This window comes from Coenobita brevimanus, chromosome 52 (assembly GCF_032717465.1).
Source record: "Coenobita brevimanus isolate Jiangsu-jjx chromosome 52, ASM3271746v2, whole genome shotgun sequence".
Classification (NCBI taxonomy): Eukaryota; Metazoa; Arthropoda; class Malacostraca; order Decapoda; family Coenobitidae; genus Coenobita; species Coenobita brevimanus.
In genome coordinates, this window is record NC_137005.1 from 2508920 (window position 1) to 2530235 (window position 21316).

The 21316-nt window shown below is 43.7% G+C and overlaps 1 protein-coding gene across 1 annotated transcript; it reads right to left on the minus strand.

The window, feature by feature from the left end:
• Positions 1–1773: 1773 nt before the first annotated feature.
• Positions 1774–18935, minus strand: LOC145400375 (luciferin sulfotransferase-like). The gene is made up of 9 exons (XM_080272881.1): positions 18860–18935; positions 11474–11652; positions 10566–10662; positions 9095–9206; positions 7917–7988; positions 5910–6030; positions 4840–4934; positions 2920–3105; positions 1774–1957 (listed from the first exon to the last, which is right to left on the minus strand). Exons 1-9 carry the CDS (start codon positions 18883–18885, stop codon positions 1850–1852), a joined length of 996 nt encoding a protein of 331 aa, XP_080129007.1. The 5' UTR covers positions 18886–18935; the 3' UTR covers positions 1774–1849.
• Positions 18936–21316: the final 2381 nt, after the last annotated feature.

Sequence of the window (21316 nt, forward strand, 5' to 3'; positions counted from 1 at the left end):
TTACTCCTAGTTACAGGAAGTATTATGGGAGCGAACCATGAAACCTTTATGTGTGGTTGCCCCAGTTTGTTCGGACTTACAACTAAAATAAGGACCTAGATTTGTAAGGAGACTGTTGCATTTCAAAATCTGGGGGAATGTTTGTCAGGTGCTTTCCGTAACAGACGAACTTGTGGTTATGGAGCGGAGTGGGGGTAGGGGGAGGGAGAGGGTGGAAGGGGTGTATTTTGAAGCATAATCGGCCCGCAGCCAACCACGGAATTTTTTAGTAGAGTTTTATTTACCCAGGTCTGTTTGTGGCTGGAACTGAAATGGTGACGTGGCCTGTAAATCGATGGTTGTCATAGTTTCTGGTAATGTTTAGGTGTTATTCTTGGTCTTTCATTAACGCATGGCTCTCGCAGAACGAATGGATCAGAGACTGTATTGTTACCTATGACCATCCTACATACTTGAAGGGTCTCTTTCTCTTCTCCGCAGTGTTGCTTTGTCTTTCTTTTGTGTTGAAGTAATATCAGGTTTATTAGTGTCCCTCGGTGTATATCTCCTCATCTCACTGTATTTCTCCTCCCAGCACTGTTCATATCTCACTGTATTCTTCTTCATGTCACTGTTGTCTTGCTCAACTGACTGTGTCCCTCCTTTTGTTACTGTATTCCTTCTCTGTCAGTCTATCTATCTGTCTATAGCCAGACGCCATAATCCCGAAAGGAGTGGCCGTTTGACTCTGAGTTGGTTGTTTTACGGGGGGGGGGGAGAAGAAACCCTCCGCCAACCCACTTGCTGACACGTAGGGAACACGTATGGTTTGGTTATACGGTTACCACCCAGCGTTGTAAATGGTTTCCTGGCTAACAGGAAACCATTAGGCTTGTCAGTTCTATCTATCTATTGCCAGACGCCTCAATCCCGTTTGGGGTGGCCACAAACAAATCGCCTCCAAGTCGCCCTGTCCCCTGCCATTTCACTGCCCTGCTCCCAACTCACACACCCCTCTCTCATATACCTCTCCACCCCATCCCTCCATCTCATCCTCGGCCTCCCCCTCCCTCTTCCCCCCTCCACCTCCCTCACATATACTCTCTTCGTCAGTCTTTCACCCTCCATCCTCTCCACATGGCCAAACCACCTCAGTGTGTTCCTCATAACGCTTCCTATTACATCCACATCACTTAATGTAAAACCACTTGAAGAGGAAAGAGAGTAATAAAAGATGACAGGAAAGATGGGAGAAATAGGAAGAGAGAAGGGCAGACACAGAAAAAGAATAATAAACGTGAAGGAAGAGGTAGGCAGCACTACATCGAGTGAGTGGAAGATAGTCCCCACCACCTACCACACATCACTGTATTCCTTCTCAGCTTACTGTAGTCTTGACTGTAGGCGTCCTTGTGTTACTGTATTCCTCCTCATCTTACTCTAGTCCTTATTTCACAATACCCTTTCATTAAATTCCTCCTCATCTCACTGTTATCCTTCTCATTTCACCGTACCTCTTGCACTGTATCATTGATCTCAGTTTTACTCCTCCTCATCCCCTCTACTGTCGCTGTAACATTCCTCACGTCACTGTAGTCTTCCCACCCTCATCATAGCCTTCCTCATCTCACTGTATCCCTCCTCACCTCACCGTAGCCCCTCTGGTAGCCCCCAGATAGACCAAGTAGTCCTGGCAGATGACGATGTGTGAGCCTAGAGATGTTTGGCTATCCACTCCTCACCGCTGCACTTCCCCCTCATTGTAGTCTTCCTGGTAACTCTAGTAGCCCCCGATAGCCTAGTAGTGCCCCTGGTAGTCCTAGTAACCCCCGATAGCCCTAGTAGTGCCCCTGGTAGCCCCCTGGTAGTCCTAGTAGTCCTGGTAGTAGGGGAAGTCTGATCCCTTGAGGTTCTTGGCGGTCCACTCCTTAAAGGCCTTCAGGTGGGCTTCACTTAGGTGGTTCTTCCAGTCGCCGACCTGAGGAAGAGGAGATAGATAGATAGGCAAATAGATAGATAGATAGACAAATAGATAAATAGATGCAACAGATATAGATACAGTAGATATTCGATAGATAGATAGATAGATAGATAGATGGTAGAGAGACAAATACACACATAGAATGATTGATAGAGACGCAGTGAACAGACAGATACAGAGAGGGAGTTCTGCGTGTGTGTGTGTGTGTGTGTGTGTGTGTGTGTGTGTGTGTGTGTGTGTGTGTGTGTGTGTGTGTGTGTGTAGAAGGCTTTTATCTCATTCTAGGGCCTTTTTTCCTCATCATTTGTACCTGCCATGCCACACACCTGACGCTGTCTCTGGCAATATGTAAGTTAATATTCTAGCATAGATCTGTACTTCATTGATGACATAGTAGACTCTGGGAAGCACTAACAACCATTACAAGTCGACCTTAATATGTTTCTCTACCGACACCCATTCCGATTCGTACTTGGTCAACATGGGGAAGAATTAACTCTGGTGATCACTCTTCCTCGCTGGAGAGGGTCCGAGTCTGCAATGCACTATAATTGGAAAAAAAATATCAAAGACACTTTTTCAGGTATTTGTTTCGCTCTCATGTCATTTCCTTTCTCTCCCTCACCTGTCTCTTCCTGTCCCTCCCTCACCTCTCCCTTCCTGTCTCTCCTTCACCTGTCCCTTCCTGTCTCTCCCTCACCTGTCCCTTGCTGTCTCTCCATCACCTGTCCCTTCCTGTCTCTCCCTCACCTGTCCCTTCCTGTCTCTCCCTCACCTGTCTTTTCCTCACAACCACCTGTCTGCTACACCTGTCTCTTCCTTGTAACCATCTGTCTCTCCTTCACCCGCATCTTCTTCACAACCATCTCTCTCTCTCTCTCTCTCTCTCTCTCTCTCTCTCTCTCTCTCTCTCTCTCTCTCTCTCTCTCTCTCTCTCTCGCTCACCTGTCCCTACTCACCTCTCCCTTCCTCATGAACCTGATCTTGCTGTCCTCCGTGGGTGCCGTCAGGAAGGTCTCGTTGTTGGCAGCGGGGTTGGCACTCATCTGGCTGAAGGAGCAGTGGTGGACTATCTCCGACACCTTGGCATCGTCCACCTCCTTGCCTAAGAACTTGGCCACCTGTCGTACCGCACTCCCCAGGTCCTGTCGGTGATAGTAGAAGTAGTAGTAGTAGTAGCAGTAGTAGTAACAGTAGTAGTAGTAGTAGTAGTAGCAGTAGTAGTAACAGTAGTAGTGGTAGTAGTAACTGCAGCAGCAGCAGTATTAGTAGTAGTAGTAGTAGAAGTAGTAAATTTCCTTCGATGTTGTTCAATACGTTTAAGAGTAGATGACCAGGCTACTTCCCCTGGTGGCATTACGTGATCGAAATGCCCTCAGTCACCTCTTGGGGACCTAACCTAGGCAAAGCCAACACTCGCACTGGGACTTTTTAACCACTAGACCACCAGGAACTTAATGAGTGCTTATCATCCATTTATGTTATTCTTGCTACTCTAACATCTTGGTGTCATCTGCTGTTCATTAAACCTAGGCAGGAATGGAGAAATTATTGTCTGTCAAATATTATTATGGAGAGCTGAATGTAGTAGCTGTACAGGTCAGAATGAAGGCAATATTGCCAAGAAAAATTAATTAAGCTAGTGATGGAAAAAATTGAGATTCCCTTTTTACCAGGCATCAGGACTCCTACTCTTCAGCATATTCCGTTCCTGCCGTTTTTTATTTATTCAGAAACATACACTAGAGAAGTCTAACATACTTTCCTAACCACTGTACTCCTTACTCTCTGCACCAAACTACATCTACAGTATGTTGCATAATACACTGTCTTTTCCTGAATATTCAGTGATTCCTTCTAACATTTGTGCCCCGGGGTTCCAGTTGTAGTGGACGTCTTGCATTCCCATCGTTGACTCCTTTTTCAGTGTTGGCTATAAGAGATGTCTTGGACCATAATTTCGCTTTTATGCTACAAGTTTCTGCAAAACCCGACGTCTGTCTCCTAACTTCCTCCCCTTAGAAAACTATCTCTCCTCCACTGTTCTGTGCCTTAATTTTCTATAAGCACTTCCAAACTAAAGATGGTTGTTGTGTATATGTAAGAGGCATTTCTTCTTACGTTTCCGAGCTTAAATGCTTTCAGTTTTTTGCCGTGTAGGATACAGGTTATCATGCAAGTCTCATATGAAGTACATCTGCACTTTGTAACTCGCCCTAATGCTACAGATTTTATGCATAAGTCTTTGACTGTCAGTTGTAAAATGAAATGCATTTTCTCCATATTTCCTCTTTTTTAAAGTTGTCCGTTTCAAGAGCTTTAAGTGTCCATCACCACCTTAAGCTTTCCTCTCTTTTCATTGATCTACCAGATAAAGAAGGTTGCAATTTATCTATCCATAAGGTAAAAGCAAAATGCTGTGAGGGAGACCGGTTCATATTCTCTTCACTGCAAGAGGGATCTCTGGTAACCTACGTTTCCCCTATCAGTCACTCGCACATGGCATTTTAGTATTCTTTTCGCATGCTGTTCATACAAGCTATGTTGTAGTTAGAATGGTACAAATAAACTATAAAAAAATATCAAACTGTAACGCAATAACAAATCGCTGAGGATGGGATGTTACACTCATTTCACCCCAACTTGGCCCAGATTTTCCTGGTGCTACAAGTATTTCACATAACTCAGCGATAGAATAAGATAATACTTCTGCTCTACATCCTTTCCACAGCGCATCTTCTAGCGTCATATTCTAGTGTTAATTTATTGCCACAGCTCAACATGCAAGATGGAGATAGGGCAAGTTTTAGGCCAAGTAGAAGTGGAATGAGTACATTAAGCCTCCCAACCCCACGAGGATATCATTTTCAGTGCCTTACCTGTTTCATGTCTTCGAAACGCAGGAAAAGGATGTTGGGTTGGTCTCTTATCTTCCAGAAGTCTAGGTAGTGCTTCCATAGTGGGCAAAATATCACTGAGGGGGAGAGAGAGACATGGGGTTAGGACATGTGCTGGGGAGAGAGAGAGAGAGAGAGAGAGAGAGAGAGAGAGAGAGGGGGGGTGCCCTACCTGTTATCAGTTTTCATTTTATCCTTACGTATCATTTTGCCCTCTTTCTCCCTACGTAATTTTTTTTTTTCAATAGAGATCCGTAACCCCTTTTCAGCCTAGTTTTTTGGCCAGGTGTAGTCAGATTGGAGGATAAATTTGACCAGTAACCAAGGAGACTCGTTTCTGCCTCACAACTAAATATCACTAAACTGAACAGAGGCACGACTTTGTAATGAAGATGTGAGTGTGGCCGAGCTCAGTCAAATGTAAACAATCCGAGTACGTGTTTCCTTTCTTTTTTTTTTCCCCCCTATTATTTTCCCTTTCCCGATCCTTGCCCGTCATTTTCCCGGCTCTGTCCTTACATATTAATTTTCCTTTTCTTTTTTACCGCTCAGTTTTCCCCTCCTCTGTCCCTATGAATTAATTTCCTACGTATCATTTTCCCTCCCTTCTTCCATCCCTGTGCGTAAGTTTTTGCATATAAGCCTTAACGTATCAGGCCCCCTTCTTTGTCAGTACTTGCTATTTTTCTCCTCTTAACATATTATTTTTCCTGCTCTCCCCCATCTCTGTCCTTACGTCTTAATTTTCCTGATATCATTTTCCTGCTCCTTCCCCTTCCTCTCCTAACCTTTCCCTCCTCTTTCTCTACATAATAAACCCTTTTGCAGTTTATATTAGTTTCTTTCTCCTCTGTTCGCATGTCATTTTCCCTCCTTTCTCCCATCTCTGCCCCTACGTCTTAATTTTCCTTCTGTCATTTTCTATGCTCCTTGTCTTACCTCTCCTTACCTTTCCCTCCTCTGTCACTACATAATGGACACTTCCCATTCTCTTTTGCCCCTCTCTGCATGCCCTTTCCCCCCCCATCCCCCTTCACCTCGCCCATTCTTACGTTTCTCGTCGAGGAAGAGGTCCACAAAACTGTCAAAGGTTCCCTTGTAGCCCAGAATCTTGCGGTTGTGGAAGTAGTATGACACGCACACATCCCGGGGGTCGCGAATTACATAGATGATCTGTAGGGAGAGAAAAAGTTAAAGAGGGTGGACGTGACGGAGAGAGAGAGAGAGAGAGAGGAGCAATTTAGCTGTTAGCCTCTTAAGGGTGCAGTTGTAAGCTTTATTTTTTTCAGCGTCTTAATCTTCGAAACATTAAAGCAAGATAAAAAAAAAATCTGCTGTTAGTTAGCTAGTTTATTTATGTATTTATTTTGTATCAGGAAGTAGTATTGGCAGTCCATTCCCTCAGCAGTCCTCCAGCGGGCAACATACCTTCACATTTCACCACCTGGGCGCTAACATCCATGACACTTATCTAACACAATGCTAGGGCTGTCTTATTCACGACTCATGTAAGGGAATTAGTGATGCTATTTTTACATGTCAGTGGGTATTGTGAATAATTAGTTAAGTCATTCATAATCATCAAACTCTCCCTTCCTCCAGTGTGTGATGAAGACCACGTCATTTCGGAAAACAAGGCGCTTCTTTAACAACTATTCTCTGTTCACATGATCTCGGCGTAAAATTCCCATCCCTCCATCTTGAATGCTGAGTTATAACAATAGATTAAAACCAGAATATGGTGCTAGTCACGAAAAAGTACTTCAGAAAGGGGGTACAGCCACTGTATTGTCCTTTTTTGACACTGAACTATGTGAAAGCTGCAAAAGGATGAAAATCTGGGCCAAGTTAAAGTGAATTAACTATATGAATGAGCAAAGTAAGGTTAATAAATCAATAAACACTATATCTAAATCCTGTAAATACTGTAGCTTCAAATTTCAAAAGGCTATCAGTCTGTAATTAATGGAAAATGCTAAGAGTTATCATTTTATCCCTTCAATTCGGTGACGCGTTTCATTTGTTTAGTGTGTGTGTGTGTGTGTGTGTGTGTGTGTGTGAGAGAGAGAGAGAGAGAGAGAGAGAGAGAGAGAGAGAGTTTTCATCTGATGGAACTGGGTCACTCACAACTTGAATTCTAAGTCATAGTTTGAGTGAAATTCGATGTACTTTATTATAAGATGGGAATGAGTCTCCTTGGTTGCTAATAAAGTTAAGTCCCCAGTCTGACTACACCTGGCCATCGATTGAGCTGAAAAGGCTGAGGGATGTTGCGTCAGGTGAAGGCAGACTGATTATAGCTCCAGATTTTACTCAGCCTTAGATATCCTCCTTGTGTGAAGCTGATGGTAGCAGTAGTAGTAGTAGTAGTGGTAGTAGCAGTGGTGGTGGTGGTAGTAGTACCCTAATAGTAGTAGTAGTAGTAATTTCAATCCCTGAACGTGAACCCAGTGGCCTGCAGGCTGAAGTTGCTCTTTATTGTAGACTACCTCCCTTTTTTTTTTTTTTTTTTTTTTTTTTGCGTGGGGAGGGGGCGATAGGAAGGGAGTTTATCAAATCTGTTTCTTACTCCTCCAAATCAAAAACTCTTCCCCTCGCCTGACTAAAATCGTCCGGAGGTAGGATGAACGTAATAAAAAGTACGACACCATAGAGAAGAAGTTACAATGTCTGTCTGTCATCAAATCTTCTTCTGACCCCATCTAAAACCCTTGTGGCCGGAACTAGACTGCTCACTTTCGACAGTGAAGGCGAGGGTGGCCAGCCTTACCCATCCCGAAGTGACATTATTTGAACAGTAAACCTTAATAACCTCTCGAATGTAAACCCTTATGGGCTCCATCCGGCAGCAGCATCTTTACCCACTAGATCACCAAACGTCATTTGATTATGTGGTTACCACCCAGCGCAGTAAATTATTTCTAGGATATCTGGAAACCAATTGGGTTGTCACTCTGGGTCGAGTCACATGAAGACACCATTGCATCTAGTGAGTGGATGGTGGGCGCTCCTACCAACCAGTCTATCATATGTATTACTGTATGTGCGTTAAGACTTACCTTTGGGTTGACCTTCCAAAGCTGCTCGGGAAGAAGGTCCTTGACGAGGTGTGACTTTATGAACCGGGGCGACTGCAGGGGAAGGGTTAAGAAAGGATTAGAACTATTGTTTGTTGTTTCACCTGACGGAACAAGGCATTCAAAGTAATGGCTGTAGGAAATTTGCTGAGTCTTAGATATGAGGTAAATAATGAATCTCCTTGGTTACTGTAGTCTCTGTGTTCACCTGACAAAACTGAACCACTCTCAGAACTCAAAAACTAAGTCGTGGTTGCATCAACTTCGATGAATCTTTGTTATGTGCGGTAGGATCTCTTTGGTTATTAGTCAGATCGTCCCTCCAGTCTGACTTCTCTTGGCCATCAACTGAACTGAATGGGGTAGGGGTCTCCTTTGGTTTAGAACAAATGGGCTGTTTTTACGGTAAACAAATATAGTAGTGAAGATGAAAACAGAAACAGACAAACTTATACCAAACCATGCTAAAGACAATTATTGTTTACAAGGACCTGATGCATAATGGATATCAGCTATACCCTTTTCAGTTCAACTTGGCCCAAACTTTCATACTTAATTCCTTATTTCACGTGTCACATTGGCAGAAAAAGACAGTGCAACATCTCCAACATTTTTTCCATACCACTTCTGCGTGACTAGCATCATAAGCTGGTGTTAGTTTATTGCTACAGCTCAACATTCGAGATAGAGAGATGACAAATTCTGACCCAGTTATAGTGAACAGACTGTGTAGAAGTTTTTTATTAGCAGAAGTGCCTGTAATATTTTTTGGTCGTATTACTTCACCTGAATATTAACTTTAGGTGGTTATGTAAGTGACTGGGGTTGCTTTGTCAGTAAAGATGAAATAACTCGAGGAAGCTTAGTTGTGAAGATTTTAGTAGGTGAATGAAGACAAAATATAAACAAGCCATCTTAGTGCGCATCCACACCAAATGCGTGCTGGTGCGGGCGACGAGGGGGGGACCTCCGTATCACTGTAACCCATTGACGTTCTCTCCATCACCAGCCCGCTTCCAGTAAGGCTTTCATTGATGCATAACGCTTTCACTTATACAGAACTCCCGGCCGCACCCGCCTGTACCTTCCCGCACCAGCAACTTTTTGGTATGGACGCGACTTTATATATATACAACTAAAACTCCATTTGATCACTTTACCTTAAGATTCTGCACGATCTTCCACGTATTACCGGGAAGCATAGGGTCATCGCTGGCCACGCTACCGGGGGGCAGCATATCGGGCAGTCTGGGGTCTAAGAGGGAGTCAAACCTGTCAAAGAGGAGAGATATTCGTGGCTTTGGAGGATTCGTAACACCTCTTCCTTAGCGACTTATTCCGCGCAGTACACCTCAGTACCCTGTCATCGTGGATAGCCTACTGATTAAAGAAAAAAAGTGATAAGAAAAAGAAGAAACCCAAGAATTAGTCGGTGAAGCGGCATAGGCTTCGTAGCACCTCTTCTCCTGCGATTTATTTTGCATATTACACCTAAGCACTATTTTATTTTAGTTATATCGTTTGAAGTTCGCCATATTTTCATCAGTAACATACATACATACGTACATACATACATTCATCATCATCATCATCATCACCATCATCATCATCATCATCATCATCATGGTAAGGCAATGTTCCTACAGATAAAATACAGTGAATCTGGAGGTGCATATGCGAAGTAAATCGCTAAGGCACAGGTGTTGCGGAATCCCCAAAGCCACTTAAAAAAGTTCGAGATGCTTCCGAACTAAAAAAAAAAAAAAAAAAAGAAAAAAAAGTCTAAGATAGAAAATGGTATAAAAGACGTCATTGGACTGAAAGGATTAAATGAGACTGTTTCCTGTAACTCCGCTGAGAGGCCCTTCCTAGTGTGGATAAAATCGTCTGTGATAAAAAGAATAAAATAAATAATGGCGGGTCTTTGGGAATCGGTTAACCACTTTTCCTGTTGGCGTCAATTTTTGCTTTATTTAGCCACTTGTCTATGTTGGCGCCTAATTTTGCTTTATTTCTTGCTATTTCCAGACGATTTTATTCAGCTTCACTTGGCACCGTAACCACTTTACTATTTTGGTGCATTTTTTTTCTTGATTTCTTGCTACCTTTAGACGAGTTTATTCAGCCTGACCTAGCACCGTATTCTAATTTTCATCGCTTGTTATAGTTCTGCATTCAAGATGAAGAGATGGTAATTTTATGCCTAGTTAAAGTGAACAGAGTATACAGAGAATGAAACCATTAAGACGTTACCAGACTGATGGGGTAAAGAAAAATAAAGACGTCAGTGAAGTCAAGGGGTTACTGATGTCACTGTGGCCTGAGGATCATCTGAAACGTGAACCCGGTGGACTTCAGGCTTAAGTTGCCCTATTGCTGCAGTCCACCATCCTTTTTTTGGGGGGAAACGGAAGTAAATGAGGTCCGTTTGTATAGCCAGGCAGTGGACCCGCCTGGTTATATCGGTGCCACCACTTGCAGGCATCCCTCTCCACCGCCAGCGAGGGAAGTAAATGAGGGACGTTTGTATAGCCAGTCAGTGAAGCCGCCTGGTTATATCGGTGCCCCCACAGGAAGGCGTCCCTCTCCACCACACCGAAGGGGACGAGAAAGAGCTGAGAAGTGACGTACTCGAGGAAGGGGAACCTCCTCGTGAGCGGCTGTTTAGACTCAGGAGCATCGGGATCGTTGTACAGGCACCAGACCAGCTCCTGCGTCCACGTCGTCCCTGCAACACCATATATTGCACAGTTGTCAGCATCACATTTTGCACAGTAGTGAGCTGTGTGTATTGAGCAGTAGTTAGGACCATATGTGGCACAGTATTCAGCAGTAGTATTATGTGGTGAAGCTCATTGCACAGTAGTTAGAATCACAATTGCACGGTACTTAGCATCACGTATTGCACAACATTCAGCACTACTTATTAGACAGGAAGTAACACATGTTGTACAGTAGATCACATATTGCTCAGTAGTTAGCACATTTTTACAGTACACATGCTGCACGGTAATCAACACTACCATATTGCACAACAGTTAGCACCCTATAACTACTCTGCAGGCCTCAGTCTTTAGGGTGATTAACGTGTAAAGGAACTACTGACCGCTACCTTACACCTGTCCCTCTCACTCACTTGCAATCAGGTTGCTAATGTGTAAAGGAACTAAGGATCATAAATTTTCGCCTATCCCACCAGCCTATTTTCAGACGGATGGTGTATAAAAGACTAAGGAACTAGTGACCGTAAAGGAACAAGAAATTAGTGACCGTAAAGGAACAAGGAACTAGTGACCGTAAAGGAACAAGGAACTAGTGACCGTAAAGGAACAAGGAACTAGTGACCGTAAAGGAACAAGAAATTAGTGACCGTAAAGGAACAAGGAACTAGGGACCGTAAAGGAACAAGGAACTAGGGACCGTAAAGGAACAAGGAACTAGGGACCGTAAAGGAACAAGGAACTACTGACCGTAAAGATATTACTGACCGTACAAGACTAAGGAACAGTTAATCGCAGCCATACACTGAACCGACTCACCTGCTTTCGGATAGGTAACGACCCACACATCATCGCTAAGGACGGGGAAGGTGGCGTATTTGGGGTACCAGTCCTCAAAGAAGCGGACCATTACCTGCTTACCAGGGCCCACGTCCAGGTACTCGTCCGCAAAAAAGGCCTTGTCCTGTAGTGGCATCCCTATCGACTCCATCCTGACACTGGGACGACAGAAAGAAAGATTATATAACTATGATGTTTTGGCTGTAAAATTTTAGATATCATGGGTGTAAGTGGTTTGACTGCTTTAAAATAGGGGAATGCGGGTGCTCTTGTGCATGAATGGAAAGATTCTGTGGTGGGTACCGTTTTAATTCTGTGGCGGCAGCTAGAAGGAATGATATAATTGTGATGTTTAGGTTGTAAAAATTGATTTAGATATGATAACTTTATAAATTTTATGAAAAGAAACAGCCAATGGCTGGAAACATGCAGAGTCGCTTTCCAAGATGCAGTAAACAAAAGCGAGCCAAATTCAAAATCTGTTTATACTGAGATGCCTGGACGCATTACGTTTAAAAGGCTCGAGATCATACGAGTACAGGACAATACAGACTGGGGAAGACATGTTCAAAGTTGACCTGCTGCATACATGAATGGCAGAGAGGGACGTTTGCATGACCAGGCAGTGAGTCGTCCAGTCATATCGGTGCCACCACTTGAACCCACCCATCTCTGACGATAGGACAAGATAAGATACAAAGAATACATCACCAAAGCTTCGTTCGGATGGAAATTTGTAGATATAAAAATATCAGATATGGACGATATTAACTAAGCTTTTGCAGTGTAGATTATAATTATTGTTTCCTACGAATATTATATGGAAGATTAATACCCACAACTTGATACTGTGAATGAGTTTTTCTAACATACAATAGATAACGCATGATTTTGGCTGCACCTCGATTTACAAACTTACAGTCCATGGGAAAAATTAAGTTGGAGAGAGAGACAGGTTAGAGTTCTTTATTTTCACTAACATTCCGGGTTCTGTGTAGCCCGAAACGGTAGAGAAAGTAAAGAATTCAACCTCTTAACCTGTGTCCCTCTCCCACTCATCATTTCCACTTGACGCAGCGGATCATCCACATACGGTCCATTCCCGATAAAGTGTTGTGGATGTGGATTTGGATGTGGTGTTGTGGATGTGGATTTGGATGTGGTGTTGTGGATGTGGATTTGGATGTGGTGTTGTGGATGTGGATTTGGATGTGGATGTGGTGGAATGTATTGGTGTACCCTGAGATGGTTTGGCTATGTTGAGAGAATGGAGAGTGAGTGATTGACCAGGAATGTGTACGTGAATGAGGTGGAAGGAGAGAGGGAGGCCGAGGAAGAGGTAGGGAGATGGAGTGGAATGGTATTAATGTGAGAGTGGTACCAGAGGGAGGAAGGGCAGTCTGATGGGAGAGGGCAGGGTGACGTGGAAGCGATCTGTATGTGGCCAACCCCTCCGCGAGTAAGCCATCTGACTATAGATAGATAGACAGACAGATAGATAGAGAGATGGACAGACAGGCAGATGGATAGGTACAGATAGGTAGATAGCCATAACTACCATTTTTGCAGAAAAACAAAAAGAAAAGTATGCAGTATTTACCCATGCCTTTTAGCTTTCCTGCAAAGACAAATCCTGTTGCATCATCATCATCATCATCATCATCCGTACCTCGTTTCCTTAGTGACGGCAGGGAATTGGTTGCATGTTTGTTTGGAATCGTAATGCTTACTTTCAACTTTGCCAGATAGGACAGTGGCAATTACCTTGTAATCAGTTGCTTGTCTGACTCTCTATCTCTCTCTCTCTCTCTCTCTCTCTCTCTCTCTCACACCGTTGCCGGGAGGGGTAGCTCCCTCCTGGAACCCCAGCGGGGCTATATGGCCTTAGTTGCCTAGCTCGGGGAATTCATTTCTCCATTTCTCTCTCTCTCTCTCTCTCTCTCTCTCTCTCTCTCTCTCTCTCTCTCTCTCTCTCTCTCTTGGGTTGTAGATATTGTTTTTGTTGTTCTTGCTCTTTTTCTTGCTGTTCTTGTTTTTGTGGTCATTGTCATTATTGCTTTGTTATTTTAGTGTTGTTGGTTTCGTTGGTATTGTTTATTGATATTATTGTTTTTATTGTGACTGATACTGTTATTGTAGTTGTTATTGTTATTGTTTTAATGTTTATTCTTATCATTGTTATTATTTTTGTTATTGATCTTAATGCCTTATTATCGTTATCATTTCGTGTTATCGTTATTTTTTTTATTACTGGTGTCATTGCTGTTGCTTCTTTATTATTATTTTTGTTTTTATTTTTGGTATTATTGTTGTTTTTGTTAATGTTGGCTTGTCTTTGTTATTGGCGTTATTAGTCTCTACTTACGTAGAGACTATTATTTTTACTGGTATTATTATTATTCCTGCCGCAGAGACTCGCGACATTTCCATGTGAACCAGAGCCTGCGTGAGGAATCTGAAAGGTCCAGGTTATGTGTCCTGGCATGGGCCATTGCTGATAGGAATAAAAATCCAAACCCTTTACGCGCAGTTGAAGGGCATGTCAGAAAGTGTCATATCAGTGTTATGTTGTTAACGAGATAAGGTGGTTGTGTCTACAGTACTGGGAATTTCAATGGGACCTGTACAAGGATTCTGAATTGCCCAGGTTTTGTGTCTTGCTATGGGCCATTGCTGATGAGAAAAAAATCCAAGTTTCCCCAGTGGGGTCAATGTCATTTTAAGAAACAGTAGGTGGAGAGTTCCAGTCATTGTTGTTTTTCCTAACGTTGGTGTTATCTTTGTTAATCCAGACTCATGCTGGGCGTGAACATGATAAACTGAAGGTCAGTGTGGTGAGAGAGAGGCCCATGAGGTGAGTATGCATTCTTGCGGTGGGATGTTAGCGTGTATTTAATATATCTGTTCAACCTCTTCCTTCTTTCTCCCAGACGCTTATCAGATTGGTGCCATTGCTTAATTTTCCCACCAGTTCATCTCAAATTTTGTGTTCTTCCATGGCCAGATGCCTCTAATGATTTTTTTTTTTCTCCTGTTTTATTTTATGTCCCATTATCGGATTTTATGGAGTCAAGGGTCAAGCCATAGAGACATGTATTTTGAGCTCCTGCGTTCTTGTTTGTTTACTAATCATTATGGAAATTTGCAGAAGTTTTGTCCCTTCCATATATCACTGAACTGTAACAATGTGGAGACCATACTGTGTTCCCTTGAGAATGTTGGCAATCTTTAATTTGTGAGTTTATTTTGATGGTGGCACTGAGGTAGAGAAGACTGATGGTAATAAATAGTTAGGTAGATAGATGGATAGACAGATAGAAAGGCAGATAAAAGTTCAGCTGTATAAGGGGAGTGACGTGTTGTGATGTGAGGGACTGCAATACACTGAGAAGCAGAGTGAATTGTGTGTGACTTGTATTACAGCATTACGAAAATACGAAAGGGCAGTAGCATTACATACATACATAAAGAGAGAGAGAGAGAGAGAGAGAGAGAGAGAGAGAGAGAGAGAGAGAGAGAGAGAGAGAGAGAGAGAGAGAGAGAGAGAGAGAGAGAGAGGGAGAGAGAGAGTGTGTTTTGTGATGGAGGACGAAAGAGCACCGTAAACATGCAAAATGTTGCTCTTATCATAATCACTCAGCTTGTGTTTATCTCTCTCTTTCTCTCTCTCTCTTGTTTCGTCATCTTTACGTCAGCAATTTGTTTTTTTTTAAGTGGAAGCAGCTCCTTCAATCCCGTGACCATATCACTAACTTTTTTTAGTTATTTTTTTTGCTATCTTTAGACGGTTTTCCTCAGCTCAGGAGACTCATTGTAGTGAACAAACTGATGAACGCTGTACCGAATCCCACCCATGCCGAAAATGTCATCCCTGAGTGAGTAAAATCATGTGAGGATAGCAAGAAATAAATAAATAAATGATAATAATAATAATAATAATAATAATAATAATAATAAAAATAAGAAGAAGAAGAGAGAGAAGAAAAACAAAGAAAGAAAAAACGAACACAATAATCGTACTGAAGGGGTTATCTAAGCTTGCGTCTGCCCCTCCCCCCCATTCGCATAATGCCCTAAGCTGAATAAAATCGTCTGAAGCAAGCAAGAATAAAGCAAATAAAACACGTCCTTGGTCTGAAATGGTTGGATACACTCGAGTCATCTGGGTCATGGGTGACTCTCCCTGGAGATGACACAGCGCCTTCTCCTTTGCGATTTATTTTGCTTGTCAGACCTTCACATCCCCTCATACATTATTTATACATTTTCAGCAGCGATTTAGTTTGCCTTAGTAAGGTATAAGGGAATAAAAGTGTATAATGTGGAAAATGAGTCGCTATAGAGAGGGTGTTACTGGATCTCAAAAGCCAGTTAGATTCGACGTGGTAGTGTAGGATCCTTCGCTCCCTTCTCCGAGCGACTTATTTTGTCTCTTATACATTCTCTTTTGCGTCATTTATATATATTTTAGTACCGACTTAGTTTGCCTTAGTACCATATAACAGGATGAACAGGTGTAATATCCAGAATAAATCGCAATGGTTTAGGTGTTACGAAGCTTATTATGCCACCTGGGCCCGTATTCTCGTCGGTTGAGAAAGCTCCCTGACACCTCCTCCTAAGCGATTTATATTGTTTATTACTTCTTACTGCCCTCTTGTGTGTTCTATAAATCCTTCCAATATCGCCTGTTCTGCATAAATAACGTACAAAAGGATATTAACAAAAATAATTAGGCACAGGATATCTCTCTCTCTCTCTCTCTCTCTCTCTCTCTCTCTCTCTCTCTCTCTCCAGACGATTTTATTCAGCTGGGGGGGTGACTTTTTAGATATTCATTTACCCCTTCACAACAAGAGATCTCCCAGGCGCTAAATCAGATCGTCTGGAGGCAGCAAGAATAAATCAATTAATGACAGGATTGCAGGGAAAAATTCTCCTGGTCAGAGCAAGAATAAGATAGAATGACGTCCTCTGGCTGAAGGGGCCTTGAGACCAGAGACAGACAGAAGAAAAGATGGAAAGAAAGAAAAAAAGAGCGACGCCCTTGATTGTGCAGTGGCAGTCAAAAGTTCATTTACACTGTCTAGAGCTTTTTACGAACCCCATTGAGAGCTTTGCCTGTTCAGTGTGATGGCATTGTTTTTTTTCCCATCTTCTTCCAAGCATTTTTTTTTTTTTCTTTTCATATGAGAGAGACTTTGAACTGTGAAAGGTAGATGCAGGTAGACTCTTCCTTCACCACGACAGTCCATTCATAAGTTGCATAAAATCGTCTTAAGATACCAAGAATAAGCTCAAAAGGCGACGTAATTAGAGTGAAGGCGTTAAATTAATCAACCATTGCCAGGTTAAGGCACGGACCCTAGGGGCTGCAAATTAGGGGTCTCTGCCAGCTAGGGGGCTTTAGAGACGTGTGTGTGTGTGTGTGTGTGTGTGTGTGTGTGTGTGTGTGTGTGTGTGTGTGTGTGTGTGTGTGTGTGTGTGTGTGTGTGTGTGTGTGTGTGTGTGTGTGTGTGTGTGTGTGTGTGTGTGTGGTGTGTGTGTGTGTGGTGTGTGTGTGTGTGTTTTATTTCACAGCGCCGACATCCACTCAGAATCGCAGGTCCTAGACACAAAATGCAAACAGAAATAGGCATGCACAAGTAGGGACGTCACCAACTCAGAATGCAGGGCCAAAACCAGAGAAAAAGCAAATGCCTGATCTACTGTATATATGGTGAAAAACACAACACTAACAATGCCTCACTGAGTAACCGAATCAAAGAAAAATAATAATAATAATAAAGCCGTGGAGTAACATAAATTATCATGAAAACCAAATCGTCTAAGGGTAGTATGATGACAAGAGGTGATCCTAGAGCTGTGTGGGAAGTGGACGTGAAAAATGACAGGATCTAATGTGTGGAGGAATCTTACTGACGCAGCGAAGAAGAAAAACGAGATAAGGCTGCTTCATGAATTTCGTGAGGCACATACAGATGCAAGTGAAGAGTTATTCCATTTCCGAATGCCGAATGAAAGTTTAAGCACTCTTAAATCGCTAAGCTTAAAATAGGGATCAATTCATATATATTAAACAGGTTGTAAATTTGCCAGCCACGTAAATAACTCTTTTAATATAATTGTTTCAGCAAAGAATGTTTGGTTGCTGGGCCTACAATTTACTGGCGTACGGGATAAATTTGTTTCCAAGAAATTACGCAAAGCTAATGTTGGAATTATAGCTGTGGTTAGAACTGTAAACCGAGATGTGTAGTATTCTTACCTTTATAAACAATAATGCATATTCTAACCTGCGACGTGCATACCTTCCTCTTTCCCCTGTTTCTGGCCGTTTTTTATTTGAGGAGGGGCTGAGCCTCCTGAAATCATAAAGGCCATGCCACCAAAATATCCATATACGGATGAAATCCCATTCTACAGCGTACACAAAGATGTCAAAGCCATATCTGCCCTCCGATATCAGAAATTTATTTTTAAATATTGGGAGGGGCTGACCCCCTAAACATTACGGGGGTCACTTTCCAAAAATGTCATATTACGGATAACAGCCCCTTATACCAAGCGTAATTGGATGGGAAAAGCTCTATTTTGGATCGTTTCAATTTGGGGGAGGGGAACCTGACCTCCCTGAAAATCAGTGGGGTAAAATGTTATATAGTGGAAAAGCTTTCCATGTCCCAGAAAAACTCATTTGAAAAGTATTGTTCAAATCAACCTGCCGTGCTTCCCCCCCCCCCCCCACTTTTTTTTTTTTTTTTTTTTTTTTTTTTTTCAGAAAGGGACTGACCCCGGAAAACATCTTTGGGGTTACTCTCCGTCAATGCTGCAAAACAAGTGAAAGCCCATTCTGCAACATACCGGTATATTGCTATGATAAAGCAATATCTGCCTTTTTTTATTATTATTATTTGGGAGAGGAGGCCTTGACCCCTAAAAATCATGGTGGTAAAATGGTATATTGTAGAAAACCTTCGTAGAAACCAGACAGACTCACATAAAAGTTTCATCTAAATCCATCAGATAGCATGCAACACGACCAGCTGAAATTTATTCAGTCCTGCGTTCGCAGAATTCATTTTTTATTTTATTTTTTCCCCTGGTGGACCTCACAGTATCTGAAGCTCTCGGGTCCACAAAATCTTAATCTGGCACTGCATCCGACGGGTGATTGGGATTTATTGCCCATATAAATGCTGATCAGGAGAGAACAACAGGTCGCACCAGAAGTGTTTCGACAGAGTAGCTTTGCCCTGAATTCCTAATGAGGTAGTAGAGGATTCTATGGTAAGCTGAGACACAAAGATAGATAGATATTTAGATAGATAGACAGACAGTAGGCGTATAGTTTAGATAACATACCCATGGACGATCTTGGATTTCTCCATGTCGGCGAAGTGGATCGTAGCGTTGATGCTTTTTCCTTCTTAAACTGGATGTACACACAGTACACTGGATGTAAACTTTACTTGGAAGTAGGCTGTATGAGGAGCTGGCCAATGTTTTACTTCGATAGACTATTTTATATACCTCTGACATAAATTCTTCCCGGGATATTAGGCAGCATGAAGAGGTTAGCTGATTTCTTGTTTTGAATTATTATTATTATATGGACATTTCTTCGCAAGAGAGGAGAGCGCCCTTGTTATGATGAGTTTTGAGTGTAAATTAAAATCTTCGCGATGACGATGCTTTGTTTTGCTGTGATAAAATTTGTTGAATGGATATATAAACTTCGAGATAAATTGTCACAGAGAAATATAAACTGCTCGGGGGAGACTAGACAACTCAAGGACGAAGCTGCAGCTGCGACGGCGGAGGCAAGAGTGGGGAAGATAACTGATGGGAAGGTCAACTAAAGTACGCATGTAGGCGGGGTTTGGTTTGAGAAAGCCGTGACGTAGTGGGTAGGACTCGAGTGGCCAGATGTCACCGCCTCTCTCCCTCTCTCTCTCTCTCTCTATCTCTCTCTCAGTCACGTTTTTCTTTTACCCATCCCCATTTTTTTAAACCTACAAGCCTATTCCTTTCCACTATTATTTCAAGTCTTTCATTTTCTCAATCACTTCTTTCTTTTACCCGTTCTGTAGCACTCCCAAGTGACGCAGCAGCTTCATCTGTAGCATTTTTTTCCCTCTTCTTTTGGCATTCACTTCATCACCTGTAATGGAGTCTGCAACAATAATTAGTTTCATGGTAAAGTCGGAGAAGTGAATTAAACTTCAGTGTAATACTATTTCATTTGCCGTCTTATGTAGGGAGAGAGAGAGAGAGAGAGAGAGAGAGAGAGAGAGAGAGAGATTTGAGGGGGGGAGAGGAAGAATCACTGCCAACAGTTGCCAGTTAGGTATATTATTTCGTGAGTTTGGTGTGTGTGAAATGCCCAGGTTCTCTTAACACTCTGTTAAGTACTTCATAAGATAAGAAGAAAAGATAACGGCGTATCCGCCAGCTCATTTTAACGTGACAAAATTAACATTTATTATTTGTGTAGAAACATTATGATGGATAAAATTCATTATAGTGCCCCTGAGAACAATCCCACAAGGAGCCCACAGAGGAACAGCGGCAGCGCACCGGGACGTGGTGCGACAACGGCCAAAGTCAGCCCGGTCCGCGCGCCCCTATCACCCGGAGCTCGCCCGCCGTCACCATAGCAGGAATACCACACTACCATCACCAACCAGCTAAGGGGTGGAGCTGCCTATCCAGCTCCTGCCAGCACCCCAGAGACGGCCTGTAGCCGCTCACCCCTCTTTAAGGAGACGGCCTGTAGCCGCTCCCGCCTTCATCAGAAGACGGCCTGTAGCCGCTCCCGCCTTCGTCAGGAGACGGCCTGTAGCCACTCTGAAGGTGTCTTCCTTGAGACGGCCTGTAGCCGCTCGCCCCTCGCTAAGGAGACAGCCTGTAGCTGCTCTGAGGGTAACCAGGAGATAGCCTGTAGCTGCTCCGAAGGTGTTCTTTCTGAGACGGCCTGTAGTCGCTCCGAAGGTGTTCTTTCTGAGACGGCCTGTAGTCGCTCACCCCTCCTGAAGGAGACGGCCTGTAGCCAATCTGAGGGTAACGAGGAGATGGCCTGTAGCCGCTCCCGCCTTCATCAGGAGACGGCCTGTAGCCGCTCCGAAGGTGTTCCCCCTGAGATCACCTGTAGCCGCTCAACACCCCTCCTGAAGGAGACGGCCTGTAGCTGCTCCCACCTTCGTCAGACGGCCAATAGCCGCTCCGAAGGTGCCCCTGGGTTTGCTGGCAGCCACCCGCTCTCTCAGGCCACGGCCAGTAGCCGGGCCTTGGCGACAGCCTGTAGCCACGCCCCCAGGAAGTCACGTTCATTAGCTGGGCCCTACGGCAGAAGACGGCCTGTAGCCACTCCACCGCCTGGAACTGACGCCTGTTCCCCGACCCCAGACACAGAGGGAGTCTCGGGCATAGAGGAGTATTGGAGAGGCCCTGTAGTCTCACCCGGCCTCTGCTCCCTACAACTGGCTCTGGAGGAGACCCACCTGACGGTCCCTGACGCAGACCGGTGCCACAGCCCCTTCCTGTCGGCGCCACCAAGCCCCGGGGACCGCAGCCCTCGGGAACCCAAGACCACCTCCAGAACTCCCGGGAGGGAACTCCCCACACCTCGACGGCGGAGGTCCTCATCCTTCGTCAGGAGCCTGAACTACCGTTTCAGGCAATTGTTCGGCCCCAGTCCTGAGGGCCACATTCCTGGTCCCAGCCCTGAGAGCGCTAGACCTTTCGCCATCCAGAGCCCTGGACGAGAACGGACGCCCCTGCGTGTGGTCCCGTGCCCTCTGAGTACGGAGGCCCCTGGTG